Source organism: Ornithorhynchus anatinus, chromosome X3, assembly GCF_004115215.2.
Source record: "Ornithorhynchus anatinus isolate Pmale09 chromosome X3, mOrnAna1.pri.v4, whole genome shotgun sequence".
Lineage (NCBI taxonomy): Eukaryota > Metazoa > Chordata > Mammalia > Monotremata > Ornithorhynchidae > Ornithorhynchus > Ornithorhynchus anatinus.
Genome location: NC_041751.1, coordinates 14266632 through 14280487, shown reverse-complemented (window position 1 = coordinate 14280487; position 13856 = coordinate 14266632). Strand labels below are relative to the sequence as shown.

Sequence of the window (13856 nt, the reverse complement as noted above, 5' to 3'; positions counted from 1 at the left end):
CTGTGCTCTTTCTACTAGGCAACACCGCTTCTATTGAGCCCCTGCTGCTCGCAGCGCGCGGGGATCAAACAAGACCATACGAGAGAACGCAAAGCGATAGGATCCTCTTTATCAAAAAAAATGTTTCCATGAGACACTCTAGATATTTAGTACGTGCTCAATAAATACGACAGAATGAATATTTCCATGATAGACTCTCAATCTGTAAGGGATCACAGCATAGGGCTAGCGTCTGGCCGCACTCCCGCAACCAGCAGCTGCTGAGCTCGTCACTCGGTTCCTCAGGATTCCAGGACGGCCAGAGGTAGCCACAGGCAGGGCCAAGGTCAGGAAGGAAGAATGCAGCTGTGTGATGTTGCTGCTGAGCTCGCTAGCTCTGGGCACCATCCTCTCTGAGTCTTCGCCTCTTCACGGTAACGAAGAGCTCACTCAGGCCCTGGGCCCCATGAAAGCCAACCGGTGGTGGTGTTCTGGGACGACTGAAGTCAGGCCAATCCTCTAGACCGTCAGCTTGTTATGGGCAGGGGATGCGTTTGCTAATTCTGTTCTATTGTACTCTCCCAAGCGCTTAGTACGGTGTTCTGCACATAGCAGTCAATAAATGCCCTTGTTCGATTCCTTTCTATTACATTATCATTATCACTGTTCTTGTCACTATTTTGATATTTACAAATTGCTTCCCCCTTGATAATTGATTAATATCAAGTTTTTAGTATAGTGGTCTGCACATTCTGTGTCAGTAAATAACACTGATTAATGGAGTGACTCATGCCAGCTTTCTAGATGGATCAGGAGTGAGTTTGAGGGAGGTTTTCTGTCTCCCAATATTCAAGGACATCAAGAGATCAGTGGGTAAACCCCTTAGAGACCACAGAATACACTGAGTTAGATCCAGACAGGATGCTGGCTCCCTCTCCTATCAGAAAATGGAGGACTGTGGAGGCTATCCATAGAGCTGGTCTTCTAAAAAAGGGTCAGCAAGAGGTAAACTCTACTGAAAGTAGACCATAAATAAAGGAAAGTGAGGCAGGAGATATTTTACACAAGGAAAGCAATTAAGGCGTGCTCTACTGGCTGTCGGGAGAAAAAAAGAATGAGTAGGGAAAATGTACGAAAAATATTTTCAATAGGACCGATATCCAGAGAAAGAAGAAAATAATTTTTAAGGTTTTTAAGGATCAGGGGTGCCTCCAAGTATATGTTCATCAGACCATTGATTAAGTTTAGGTAAAATGAAAGTTGACTCCTGAAACCTGTCTAAAAAAAATAAAAAGTGTGCATTATTCACATCCCTGTGCCCAAAATGTATCATCCAGATTCCCTCAATCTTAAAAAAAAAAAAGTGCAGTATGTGTTTTTGATTTAGTTTGCACATTAAATGTTCACATCCCCAATAAATTCTTGCCTGGAAATACTGACTATCTACTTGAAGACATGAATCTGTTGTATAAATTTTGGAAAATACTATGCATGTATTTGCAAACCAATGTTAGTGTTTATTTTGTGATCAATGTGAGAGTGCATGAAAAATTCTACCCCATTCTCTCCAAATCCCTTACAACAAAATGGTTGAATCACTAATGAGTCAGAGATTGTTTGAAATGAGTCAGAGATTGTTTGAAAGACTATTTCAGACTGTTTTTATGCCTTCTCAAAAAGGAGGCAGAAAAACAAAAAAAATGGAAAACACACTTCAGTGTAAGTTCAAGGTAATACATCAAGGGAAAGATAATCCAAACTCCAATATATTATGATGGGCTGTAGGCTATCTTTCATTAATCAGGAGAGAGATCTTGGAGTTGCTGTCAACTGTTCCTTCAAATTATTGGTACAAATTATCAGCAGAAAAAGTCAGCAAAAAGAGGATATTCATCCAGAAGAATTTAGAAAAACATGCAAAATGTAGCTGCCTTGTAGCTGCCTCTTTTTTTTTTTTTGGACAATGGCACTTTTGTGGATAGAATGGTATTCCTTTAGATGTGTTGCTGAAATCCTACTAGGTGACCAACACTCCCTGCTGCTGTACTTGCTAAGCACTGGAATAGGTGCAAGATAATCAAGTCAGACACAGTTTCTGTTGCATATGTACCACAGGCTACTAAGTTGTGAAGATGCGCTTTCTCGTTCCCATTTCACAGAGGAGGAAACCGAGACCCAGAGAAGTTAAGTGACTTGGCCAAGATTCCCAGCAGAACTGAGAATAGAACCTGGGATTCCTGGAAGAGAAAATGAGGGGATTTCAGTTTCCTTTGGCAATCTCTTTGTTAATTACATCAATATAAATTCCTTGCAGACAACATTTATGATCTTTTCTTCACCAGGAAAGTTCCCTGTATGAACCTTGCTTTACACTTGGGGCAGTTTTGCTTAAACTAAAACCTGACATTAAAAATAGTGTTTATGTTGCTCGGTACAGACTTCATGTGAGTATCTCTGGTGAAGAGACTTTCACGGTTTTGAAGCTTTGAGCATGAAAGGATTTACAGGGAAAATTTAGCAGTGAGGAAAAAGTGTCACCGAGACTGTGATATTCACCATCCGTCACAGATGAAGCTCACAAAAACCTGAGCCCATATTTAAGATCTGGGGGCCTGTGGGATGGATTTAAATTTTGCACAAACAGCTAAAAATATTAGAAGTGATAATAACTTCACCCCAAAATGACATAAAAGAGATAAAAAAAACACCGCAGGGCAGTGATAGAAAAGCTCTCTCAAGTTTTATGTGCACTTTTCGACTTGGAGTAGACAAAAATGAATGCCTTTTCTTCTAGTACAGTACAGTTTCCTAAGTATAAATCAGAAATAGAGTAGGAAGCACTTAACTCTGTAGACTGACCTGCTTCCTCAAAACTTTTTTCAGCAATGAAAGTCATTTTAAGTTCCCACTCTGTAGTAGGTCCTCTGCCTCACAGCATTTTATTTTCACCCATCGTCTGAGCTGATCCAGAAAACATCAGCAGTGATTTAACCCCTTCTAAGAACAGCAGTCTGGGCAGAGCGTAATATCCATTATGTACGTACCTGAGTTTTTGAGACTGTTGGTTTTTTGGTTGTTGTTGGTGTGTGCGTGTGTTTGTGTGTGTTTCTTAAGCCCTCATTAGGGAAGCAGCGTGGCTCAGTGGAAAGAGTCTGCGCTTCGGAGTCAGAGGTCGTGAGTTCGACTCCCAGCTCTGCCACTTGTCAGCTGTGTGACTGTGGGCAAGTCACTTAACTTCTCTGTGCCTCAGTTACCTCATCTGTAAAATGGGGATTAACTGTGAGCCTCATGTGGGACAACCTGATTAACCTGTATCTACCCCAGCGCTTAGAACAGTGGTCTGCACATAGTAAGTGCTGAACAAATACCAACATTATTATTATTATGTGCCAAGCACTGTACTAAGAGCTAGGTATATAGAAAGTAATCAGGTTGGACACAGTCCGTGTCCCACATTTTACAGATGAGGTAACTGAGGCACAGAGAAGTAGAGTGACTTCCCCATGGTCACAAAGCATACATGATGGACCTGGTAATGGAACCCGGGTCCTCCTCTGTCCCAGGCCCCTACTTTACCCACTAGGCCATGCCATATCTCAAAATTAGTTTCAAATAATTGTCTGAGAGTGGGTTTTGAGGTGGCTGGGCCTGGTAGGTATACACTAGGTATTTTTAATAGAGAGAGTTTTCCTGATGGGATTATGACTGGTTTTTCTTGTTTTTTTCAAATTACAAATAGAAATATTATGCTTCATCATCACAAAAACAGTAGGCAGTGCTTCTATAAAGTGAATTCAGCAGATGGCTGTGGGAAGTGTTACTCAAATTCGAGAGACACCTGGTAAAAGAGGGGTAAAGCCAGTTAGAATGCCAGTCATTTTAAGTTTTAACAAACCTGAGATACTTTCCTACATTTCCTCATTTCCTCTTCTCCCACTCTCTTCTGTGTCCCCTTTGTTAGCCCTCCCTCAGCCCCGCAGCACTTATATACATATATCTAATTATTCATTTAGATTAATGTCTGTCTCCCCCCTCTAGACCATGGCTTCTGATGGCCATACAGTAAGTGCTCAATAAATACCATCGATCAGTTGGTTGATTAAACATTTCCATTTGCACCCAGTTCCGAATCTTCTCAATCAATTAGTCAGTGAGTAGCATTTATTATGGTCCTGCTGTGTATAGAACACTGTACTAAGCATTTGGGAAGATACAATAGATTCAGAAGACATGATCTTTGACCTCGAGGAGCTTGTCATCAAGCTGCGAGCTCTATATTTTGGGGGCTGACGGCATTAGTTCAAAGCTACATGTTAAAGAAAATTCAGTACTCACAGCATTTATGTCCCATGCGTGTCCACAGACTATCCAACACCACAACACACTATAACCGAAAAGGTTCATGTTATTGGAAAAACTTTCTGTAATTCCCTAACAGCCTTTCTAGGAAAAACACAGGATATAAACGCACGAGGTAGGAAAACTCAATGTTCTTGTGAATAGTTCATAATCAAAGGGAAAATCTCATCGTTCCTTGATTCCTTAACCAGTCGGTGTCTACCACCAACTCCAAACTCATGAATCTCCATTTTATTTAGAGATCACTAGTCTTCAGAGTTCCATATTAAGAGAATTCTAAAATTACCTCATATTTGGTAGGAAGAATCCTCACTGAATTGGGTAATCTCAAACGAGATCCTGAGGTTCTCTTCCAGGGCTTCAATCTGTAACAAATAATAATCAGTCAATCAATCAATCAATATGGTTTATTGAACACATGGTGTGCAAAGCACTGCCCTAAATGTTTGGGGGAATAATATGTGGGTAAAAAACATTGTCTCTTCTTTTAAGGGGACTGGAATCTCAGATGAATTGATAATATATTGGATTAGATCTGAATTTTGAGCAAAATTAGATTTTGAACCTAAGCACCAATACTTCTGTAAATACTGACTTGCACCATCACTTATGCAAATTACTTATATACTCATCTATCTTTCATTCTACTCTTCCTCCTATTTATAATTTATTTTGGGCCTGCCTCCACAATTAGCTTCTTGAGGCCAGGGATCCTCTTATTTATCTCTCCTGTCCCCCTCTAAGTGGATAATACCACACCCAACATGTAGAAGGGTCAATTGATTAGGGGACTAAGTAGTCATTCAGGTTTCATTTGAATCATGTGCAGTCCATTAGCATCATCTGAGCTGACCCAGAAAGCTTTATTTCACGGGCTTTATTATTCTAATGTTTCCTGATCTGATTGGATAGGGAATGCCACTGGATTAAAGTCTTCATTGAGCCAAAGTTGAATAGAATCTTGAGCCCTTCACTGAGGATTCTGAGAAGCAAGTCCCTTACCATTTTTCTCATTTATCCGTGCCAGGTATTACACTAAGCACTGGGGTAGATTCAACGTTAGACACGCTCCGTGTCCCACATGGGGCTCGCAGTCTTAATTCCCATTTGCCGGATGAGGTAACCGAGACACAGAGAAGTTAAGTAACTGGCTGAAGGTCACACGGCAAACAAGTGGCTGACCTTAGATTAGAACCCAGGTTCAGCTGACTCCCAGGCGCCTGCTCTATCCACTGAGCCAGATTGTTTCTCTATTATTATTAAGACCAGTGTACTAAGCACTTGGGGACTATCATAGCATTAGTGTGCATGGTTCTGTCCTCAAGGAGTGTGTAACTTAAAGCAGGGACAGTCACTAAAGTAAATTTCAGATTTAAGGAGGAAATAGAGTATACTGTGGCTATTAACTCTGTTTTATTGTACTCTCCCCAGTGTACAGTGTCCTCTATTAGGTAAGGACTCAATAAATGCCACTGATTGATGATAGGTTCTGAAGTGCTGTGGGATTTTGAATACTTAGGTGCTTAGAGGGCATGGAGGAAGGATCAAAGTGGCAGTTGGGAGGATATAAATTGGGGAGATGAGAGATAAATAAGGAAAGGACTTCCGGGAAAAGATAGTATTTCAAAAGGGTTTAGAGGAGGGGGAGATGGGTAGTCTGTGGATACGGAGCTGGGGCTGGGTCCATGAAGGGGAAGGGCATGTGCAATTATTTACTGGCAGTGTTAGGTCCACATGGCCTGTAGCTACCACTGTAATTAAAGCACGACCCATTTTCATTATTTCACCTCTGGGTAGTAATAGGGGAATTGTATTGCGCTTCAACATACAATAGAAGCACAGGCTATGTTCCTGACTCCCAAGGATCTGCAAGGTCTCCTGGAGCCAATCCCCAAAAGTTTACCTTGTAAGAGAAAGTGGCTTATGCCATAGGGAGTGATGGAGGGAGATGGGCTAGGCAGGGGTATGTGGGATAGGGGAGGAATGGTGGCCCTGGATAAAAGTTTCAATATTGTTTTTGCTGCCCTACTAAAGACCACTAATCCTTTACTAAGTAGAAAAATGAGTTTAAAGGCTTAGTTTTCAGTTCTACTGTGAGTTCAGTTTCTTAAATATCTGCCACTTGTCAGCTGTGTGACTGTGGGCAAGTCACAACTTCTCTGTGCCTCAGTTACCTCATCTGTAAAATGAGGATTGAGACTGTAAGCCTCATGTGGGACAATCTGATTACCCTGTATCTGCCCCAGCGCTTAGACAGTACTCTGCACATAGTAAGCGCTTAACAAATACCAACATTGTTATATTTAAATATTGTCTGAAGTAACAAAGCAGCAGATTCAGTTTAAAACGGCCCTTTAATCCTCTCTCTCTCTCCCCTCTCTCTCTTTTTCTCTCTCATTCTTGGTCTTTGTCCCCTTTTCTCTGCCTATCTCTCTTTCTGAATCTCTTCACCCCTTCTATCTTCTCTGCCAATATCCCCTCCCTCATCTCAATCTCCTTCTCTCTCTTCCTCCCCATCTCTACCTTTTTTGTAAAGCTTCATTCGGACTTAGACAAGGGAGTGGGCAGCGTGAAGTACACTCTGTCAGGGGACGGAGCTGGCACGATTTTCACCATCGATGAGACCACGGGAGACATTCATGCCATCAGGAGCCTCGATCGAGAAGAGAAGCCTTTCTACACACTCCGGGCCCAGGCTGTGGACATAGATACCCGGAAACCCCTGGAGCCCGAGTCGGAATTCATCATCAAAGTTCAGGACATTAACGATAATGAGCCAAAGTTCTTGGATGGACCTTATGTGGCCAGTGTCCCAGAAATGTCACCAGTGGGTAAGTAGGAATTTCAGCATTCTCCTTGATTCTCTTTAGTTATGTGCACTGTGAAATGTGGATGTATTACAATGACTGATTATAATTTACAATTATGGATGTGAAAATTTAAGTGCAGAAAAAGCCGGGGGGAGAGGCTAGGATTTGCCATTTTTCACAATTTGGTTTGGAGCCCTGTGACAGGAAAGTGCTAGAAACATTCCCAAAGAAACATGGATCCTCATAATAATATGTATCTTTTTGTTAGGTGCTTAATGTGTGCACTGTTTTAAGTTCTGGGGTAGACAAAAGATATTCAGGTCAGACACAGCCTCTGTCCCTCAACAGCGATGAAAGCCTAAGTAGTAGAGAGAACAGGTATTGAAAACCCATTTTTCAGAGGAGAAAACTGAGACACTGAGAAGTGAAATGAGTTGCTCAAGGTCACACAGCAGGCAAAAACCGAGATTAGAACCCAGATCCTTTTACTCCCAGACCCGAGGTCTTTCCACTAGGCCACGCTAATCCCCATCCTGTTACTGTTCTTTTATTCATGGAAGTTTTTGCCCTTGTTGTGTGTCGAGTACTCTATTAAGCTCTGGAGCGGTACAAGTCATTCAGATTGAACAAAGTCTCTGTCCCACCTGGAGCTCACAGTCTCAATCACTCATGGTTCTCAAAGGGTGGGGAAATATGGGATGAAAGATTGTTTTATGTTTTAAAAAACATGATCTGGGCAGCGGAGTGAAGGCAAAGGCAGATCAAGGACATGTTGCCAAACACGGGCCACCATTTGATTTCACCTTGCCAATGCCATAAGACATCCCAACCCCATCCCATCCCAATGCATCCCAACCCCATCCTCTTTCCCCCTGTGTCTTCAGGCCAGAGATTCTTCCAGGATGATTCAGAGCTTCCATGACCTGCTGAATGAGGACGCCTCTGAAAAGACCAGTTTTGGGCAACTGCTGGCTTTTGTTTAGGGATCTGGAAACAAAACCAGCAACTTGGCACTTGTTCACTTTCTTTCCCCCCAGGTCTTGGGGGCCCAGCCCCTGTTCTAAACCAAGATTCAGCTTCAGTGATGCAGGACAAGCTGAATCTTAAACTGAGGTGACCTTCCAGCTTCAGGGGGACAAGCTGCACTTCCAAATGGGTGGGCAGGACATCGGTGTTCCGTGGGCCCTGGAGGTGGGGAGGAGACGTGGGTTCGTGGCACATAGGGTCGCCCTACATCTTTCCACCCTTCACTCCACCCCAGCCCTGGAAAGGACCACTGCTTTCATCCCCTCTCCGTCACTGACCGAAAGCTAGCTTCTCCCCATCCCCAGCCCAACCACGTTCCAGACGGACGCAATACCTCCAGGGCCATAATTTAAAATTGGAGTGTGAACAATTGCCGAGTTTCCAACCGAATTTCCGAAGATGATTCCGGCCGTCCTTAAAGTCTGAGAGTCTGTTTAATGATGGTTGCACAGACCGTCCTGAGGGCATAAGCAGGTTAGTGGCTGGAACAGTTGTCACACAGATTTACCTCAAATATATTTGAGATTGTATCGGTGACCTTATCATGCATTCAAAGATCATATTATCTCCGGGACTTGAGATGGAACCTCAGCCGTTCTTCCAGTTTTAAGATTCTGAGCTGCAGGCCTGACGAATGCTCCATCCCCATTCTTTCACGGGTTGATTTTTTTTTGTTTTTTTAATCAGAATTCAATGGAGTTGTGTTTAGGAAGTCTCTGGTTAGAAGCATGACTCCATGCATCCTATTTATTGACATCACTCTGAGGCCTATAAGCTATTGTTTAAGAGCCAGGTTTTGTTTAATTTGTGGGAAGGGGAATAAGAATAATCATTCTGCAATCAGGTCAGTTGCAACGTGATTAATAATTTAGCTTTTCTTATTCATGAAGAATTCAAATGACTGAGGATGGGGCTGAAAACAAGCAGTGTTACAGCTGATCATCATTATCTACAACAATGACAAATATTTATCGAGCACCCACAGGGACCAAATGTTTCTACATAGGGCCGGATCCAATTTTCAGAAGCTAATTAAAAATAGATGCAACACAATTTTCACCTGAGAATGGTAACCCTAATGGCTGAAAAGAGTCAACATTTTATATATATAATTATATGTATATTTATGTGCTTGAAGTTATTTTTCCAGTTTGTATCTGGAAGGAATTTTGGATTTATGCTGTGTTTATGAATAATAGTAATAATGAGTTATTGTGTAATCATTGAGCCTCCACTGGATGAAAAGCACTGTACTAAGCTTCTGACAAAGTACATCTCCAAGATGAGGCATGTTTCTGTCCACTAGAAGCTTACACTCTAATAGAAGAGACAGCAATAGAAAATTTTATTTATTAAATTAAAAACTGAGTGCACATTTCAATAAACATATTGAAACATTTATTGAAATATTTCAAAGAACCTGGATATATTAAAGGAGATTTCTAATCCCACCTCTCCCATTGGTCTTCTGTGTGACCTTGGGCAAGTTACCTAACTTATCTGTGCCTCGTCTGTAAAATGGGGATTCAGTGCCCATTCTTCCTGCTACTTAGACTTTGAGTCCCATATGGGATTGGTATTTTGTCCCATCTGAAATTGTTGTATGTACCACAGCCCTTAATACAGTTCTGGGCACATAATAAGAAATTAAATACTATAGTTCTTCTTATTCTTATCATTAGTATATGAAGGCTGTAATGGGTATAGATAGATGCATAAACACTAAATTTCCTGATTTTCATAAATTAGTTTGGATTGCCAGATGCTTTCAACCTGACCATGGCTTTATTTTGGGAATCATGGATCTTTCTTGAATGAAAACTTATTTTTCAATCCTTCTACTTCTTAGAAATCCCACAGGGGATGACTGGATTATTTTTCTGCTGATGTAGTTTTCATCTGTTGTCTCCGATGATGTAAAATCAAGCTTCTTCCTTCAATTGCTAACTTCCAATGAGAACGGATTTCATTCAAGTAAATACCCTAAAAACAGTAGATGAAAATGATCTCTGTCATGAATTATAACATTCAAGATAACCCTGAATTGACATATATTCTGAAAGGAAATATTGAGACAAAGTAATAGAGAGATATTTAATTACTGGTGCTCCTATTTGGGGTAAGAATGTACTTCATGTGATTTAAAATAGAAGCAGCGCGGACTCGTGGATATAGTGCAGATTTGGGAGTTAGAAGATCTGAGTTCTAATAAGGGTCCAACACTTGCATGCAGTGTGGCCTAGGGCAAGTCACTTCACTTCTCTTTTCCTCATTTCCCCATCTGTAAAATGGGGATTCACTACCCATCGTCCTTCCCCCTTAGCTTGTGAACTCCATGTGGGAAAGGGTCCGTGATCGACCTGATTTTCTTGCATCGACCCCAGCATTCACCTCTCGGGGTTGCACCTGGCGAGTTTCCAGGACTCTACCAGCCTCGACTATGGGAGGGAGAGTCAAGCAGATGCATATCCATTCCATTCCTAGCTTGAACAGTGGCTAGCAAGTGAAAGGCAATCTGCAGCAAGACAAAGCTCACATGTGCTCGGCAAAAGCGGTATGGGAGAGAGTCGAGGGTGGAGGCTCAGGTTTACTGCGTGGAAGGAGACAAGGGTGAACCGCTTTTGTAATTTGTACTAAGAAAACTCTACGGATACACTACCAGAATGATCGGACATGGAGGTGGGGCGTTCTGAGAGAGATGTGTCCATGGCATCGCTTTGGGTCGGACACAACTCGACAGCACAAGACAACGTCAGAAACCCCAGCATGAAACCCCAGCACATAGTAAGTGATTAACAGACACCATTATTGATTACTATTATTATATGCCCATTTCTGAAACACAAACGTTCCTGTCTTTATTGAGAGGCAACAAGCTGGACTCACCAGCAAGACTATGAATTTGAATTTTTCACCAGAGCAAATATACTTGAGGCACTGCAACCCATAAAATGTATTGTTCGACTCAACATGCCCGAAGCTAACCTCCCAGGAGCAACCAAACCACCTGTTATCTAAGGTGTGAAAATGACCCCTGGAAATGTTCTTTGCTTTTAGAACCCAGAAAGGAGGCTCCAGTGAACTGACCCCTGCTCAGAAAGACGGCAGTACAAAGAATACCTCTGTCGTGATCAGTATATCTCGAGCACTCACTCTTAGGTCGACTTCAACTTTGCATGTTAAAATAGGCGTAAGAGTCCAGACCAGGTGTCTGCCAAAGTGTGTGTCAAACACACGGGTATGTGTATAATGGCTGTCGCCCTTGTTTGAAGAGGATGCTATTGTTAAGCGCTTACTTTGTTCTAAATACCGTACCAGTTAATCTACTGGTGAGCAGATTTGACCCCCCTCCTTCATTTCAAGTGCCTTCCCAAGGGAATATCTCAACCTGAATGCCAACCGGCTAAAAGACTCAGTGCAGGTTGAATGAGTCTGTTATTTATAGCCTAAAGGTTAGTCAGGTGCCCCACTTTCCCCATTCTCCCCTTTGTCCTCTGTCCTCCTTTCAGGACCTCCTCCCTGTCTCAGTAGCCCATAATTTGGACATTATCCGTGACTCATCTCTCTCATCCAGCCCACATGTTCCATCTGTCACCAAATCCTGTCAGTGCTGCCTTCACAACATCACTAAAACCCACCCTTTCCTCTCCATCCAAATTGCGATAGTACTAGATCCAAGCTCTTATCTTATTCCACCTTTACTATTGCATTAACCTCATCGCTGACCTCCCTGCCTCCTGTAACTCCCCACTCCAGTCCAAGTTTCATTCTGCAAACAAACAAAAAACCCTTTTTGTCCATATTTCCCCACTTCTTAAGAACCTTGAGGGATTAAGACTATATAAGGCCCAGGTGGAACAGGGACTTTGTCCAGTCTAATTGGCTTGTACCTGCTCCAGCTCTTACAGTAGCTGACACAAGAGCCTCTAAATAATAATAATAATGATACTATTTGTTAAGCACTTACTAAGTGCCAAGCACTGTTCTAAGCACTGGGGTAGATACAAGGTAATCAGGGTGCCCCATGTGGGCATCACAGTCTTAATCCCCGTTTTACAGATGAGGTAACTGAGGCACAGAGAAGTTAAGTGCCTTGCTCAAGATCATACAGCAGACGAGTGGCAGAGTTGAGATTAGAACCCACATCCTCTGGCTCTCAAGCCCACCATGCTCTTTCTACTGAGCCGGACTTTGGAGTCAGAGGTCATGGATTCGAACCCCGGATCTGCCACTTGTCAGCTGTGTGACTTTGGGCAAGTCGCTTAACTTCTCGGTGCCTCAGTTACTTCATCTGTAAAATGGGGATTAAGACTGTGAGCCCCACGTGGGACAACCTGATTCCCCTGTGTCTACCCCAGCGCTTAGAACAGTGCTCGGCACATAGTAAGCTCTTAACAAATACCAACATTATTATAGTGATTGCCAATCCACCTCCACATCAAACAGAAACTCCTTATCATTAGTTCTAAAGTAGTCACCTTGTCCCCGCCTATCTTACATGGCTGATTTTCTTCTACAAACCAGCCCACATATTTCACTCCGTCCAATGCCAATCTACTCACTGTACTTCAGTCTTGCGTATTGTGGGCATCACCCCCTCGCCCATGGCCCGCTTCTAGCCTGGTACTACGTCCCCTTTCATATCTGACAGAGCATCATTTCCCCACCTTCCAAGCCTTTTTAAAAATCACATGACCTCCAAGAGACCCTGTATTCTCCCAAGTCCTTATTATGGTGCTTTAACGCAATAAACACTCTATAAATACAAATGATTGATTCCACCGGACCACACTGCTTCTATATTTACCTGATTCATCAGACAACCAATAGCATTTCCTTAGTGTCTACTGTGAACAGAGCAGTGTTTACCATGTTTGGGAAATGCCTTGGTCACTGCCCTTGAGAAACGTATCATCTAATTGGGAAGGCAGGCAGAGAAAGAGGGCAAGTAGGAGGAAAAACAAAGAAACAATTGTTTATAGCAGAGTATGGAAGGCTAGTAAAAGAGAAAACTAAGAGAATAAGTGAGTAGATGATGTAGATACATATGACCATAATGTCTAGGGTGGAAATTCATCCCTTGTAATCCCCTCTATTAGACAGTAAATTCCCCCCACAAGACTGTAAGCTCTTCAAGGGCAGGAATCAAGGCTACTTACTCTTTTGCTCCTTTCCAAATGCTTAATCAGTGTTGAGTACACTTTAAACTCTCAATAGTATCATTAATTTATTCTTAGGAATCGACATTTCAGAAAGGTTTTGAAATCCTTCTTTCCATTCACCTTGTTATCCCTGCTGTCTCTTCAAGACCAGGGTAGTTCTTTACTTTGCGAAATTGCTGTTTCATGCGATTATATTGAGCTTTAGTTTCTAAATCGTGAGAAGACGTTTTATCATGATGAGACATCGGGTAAAGCTTGCTTATTCCTTGCTGGGTTTGCGGAGATGGGGAGAGTGAAGTGAGTTACCTTAGTTGGTCTATCTTTAGTTGATACTACGGATGAGAGGGAGTGTTTCATTCTTATTTCAGAGTACTCTATTTTTTATTGCTGGGCACAATTGCTGAGGTAATGCTATTGACAGTTTTCGTGTTGAGAACTAGAGGGATTTTTCTTCCACAGGCACGGAGAGTCTCTCACCATAAAAAAGCCTCTTTTGATAGTTGCTTTAGTAGCCACCGAT

The 13856-nt window shown here is 42.2% G+C and overlaps 1 protein-coding gene and 1 non-coding gene across 3 annotated transcripts in view; both read left to right on the top strand.

Moving 5' to 3' along the window:
* CDH12 (cadherin 12) overlaps positions 1-13856 on the top strand; it is a 503695-nt gene that overhangs the window by 390199 nt on the left and 99640 nt on the right. For both annotated transcript variants that reach the window (XM_007655500.3, XM_039910661.1), the window contains one exon: positions 6875-7169. In XM_007655500.3, the coding sequence (XP_007653690.1) occupies positions 6875-7169 (295 nt within the window). The remainder of the gene's footprint in view (positions 1-6874; positions 7170-13856) is intronic.
* LOC114807763 lies at positions 10563-10700 on the top strand. The gene has a single exon (XR_003755836.1). It is a non-coding gene; the product is annotated as a small nucleolar RNA SNORA7 (small nucleolar RNA).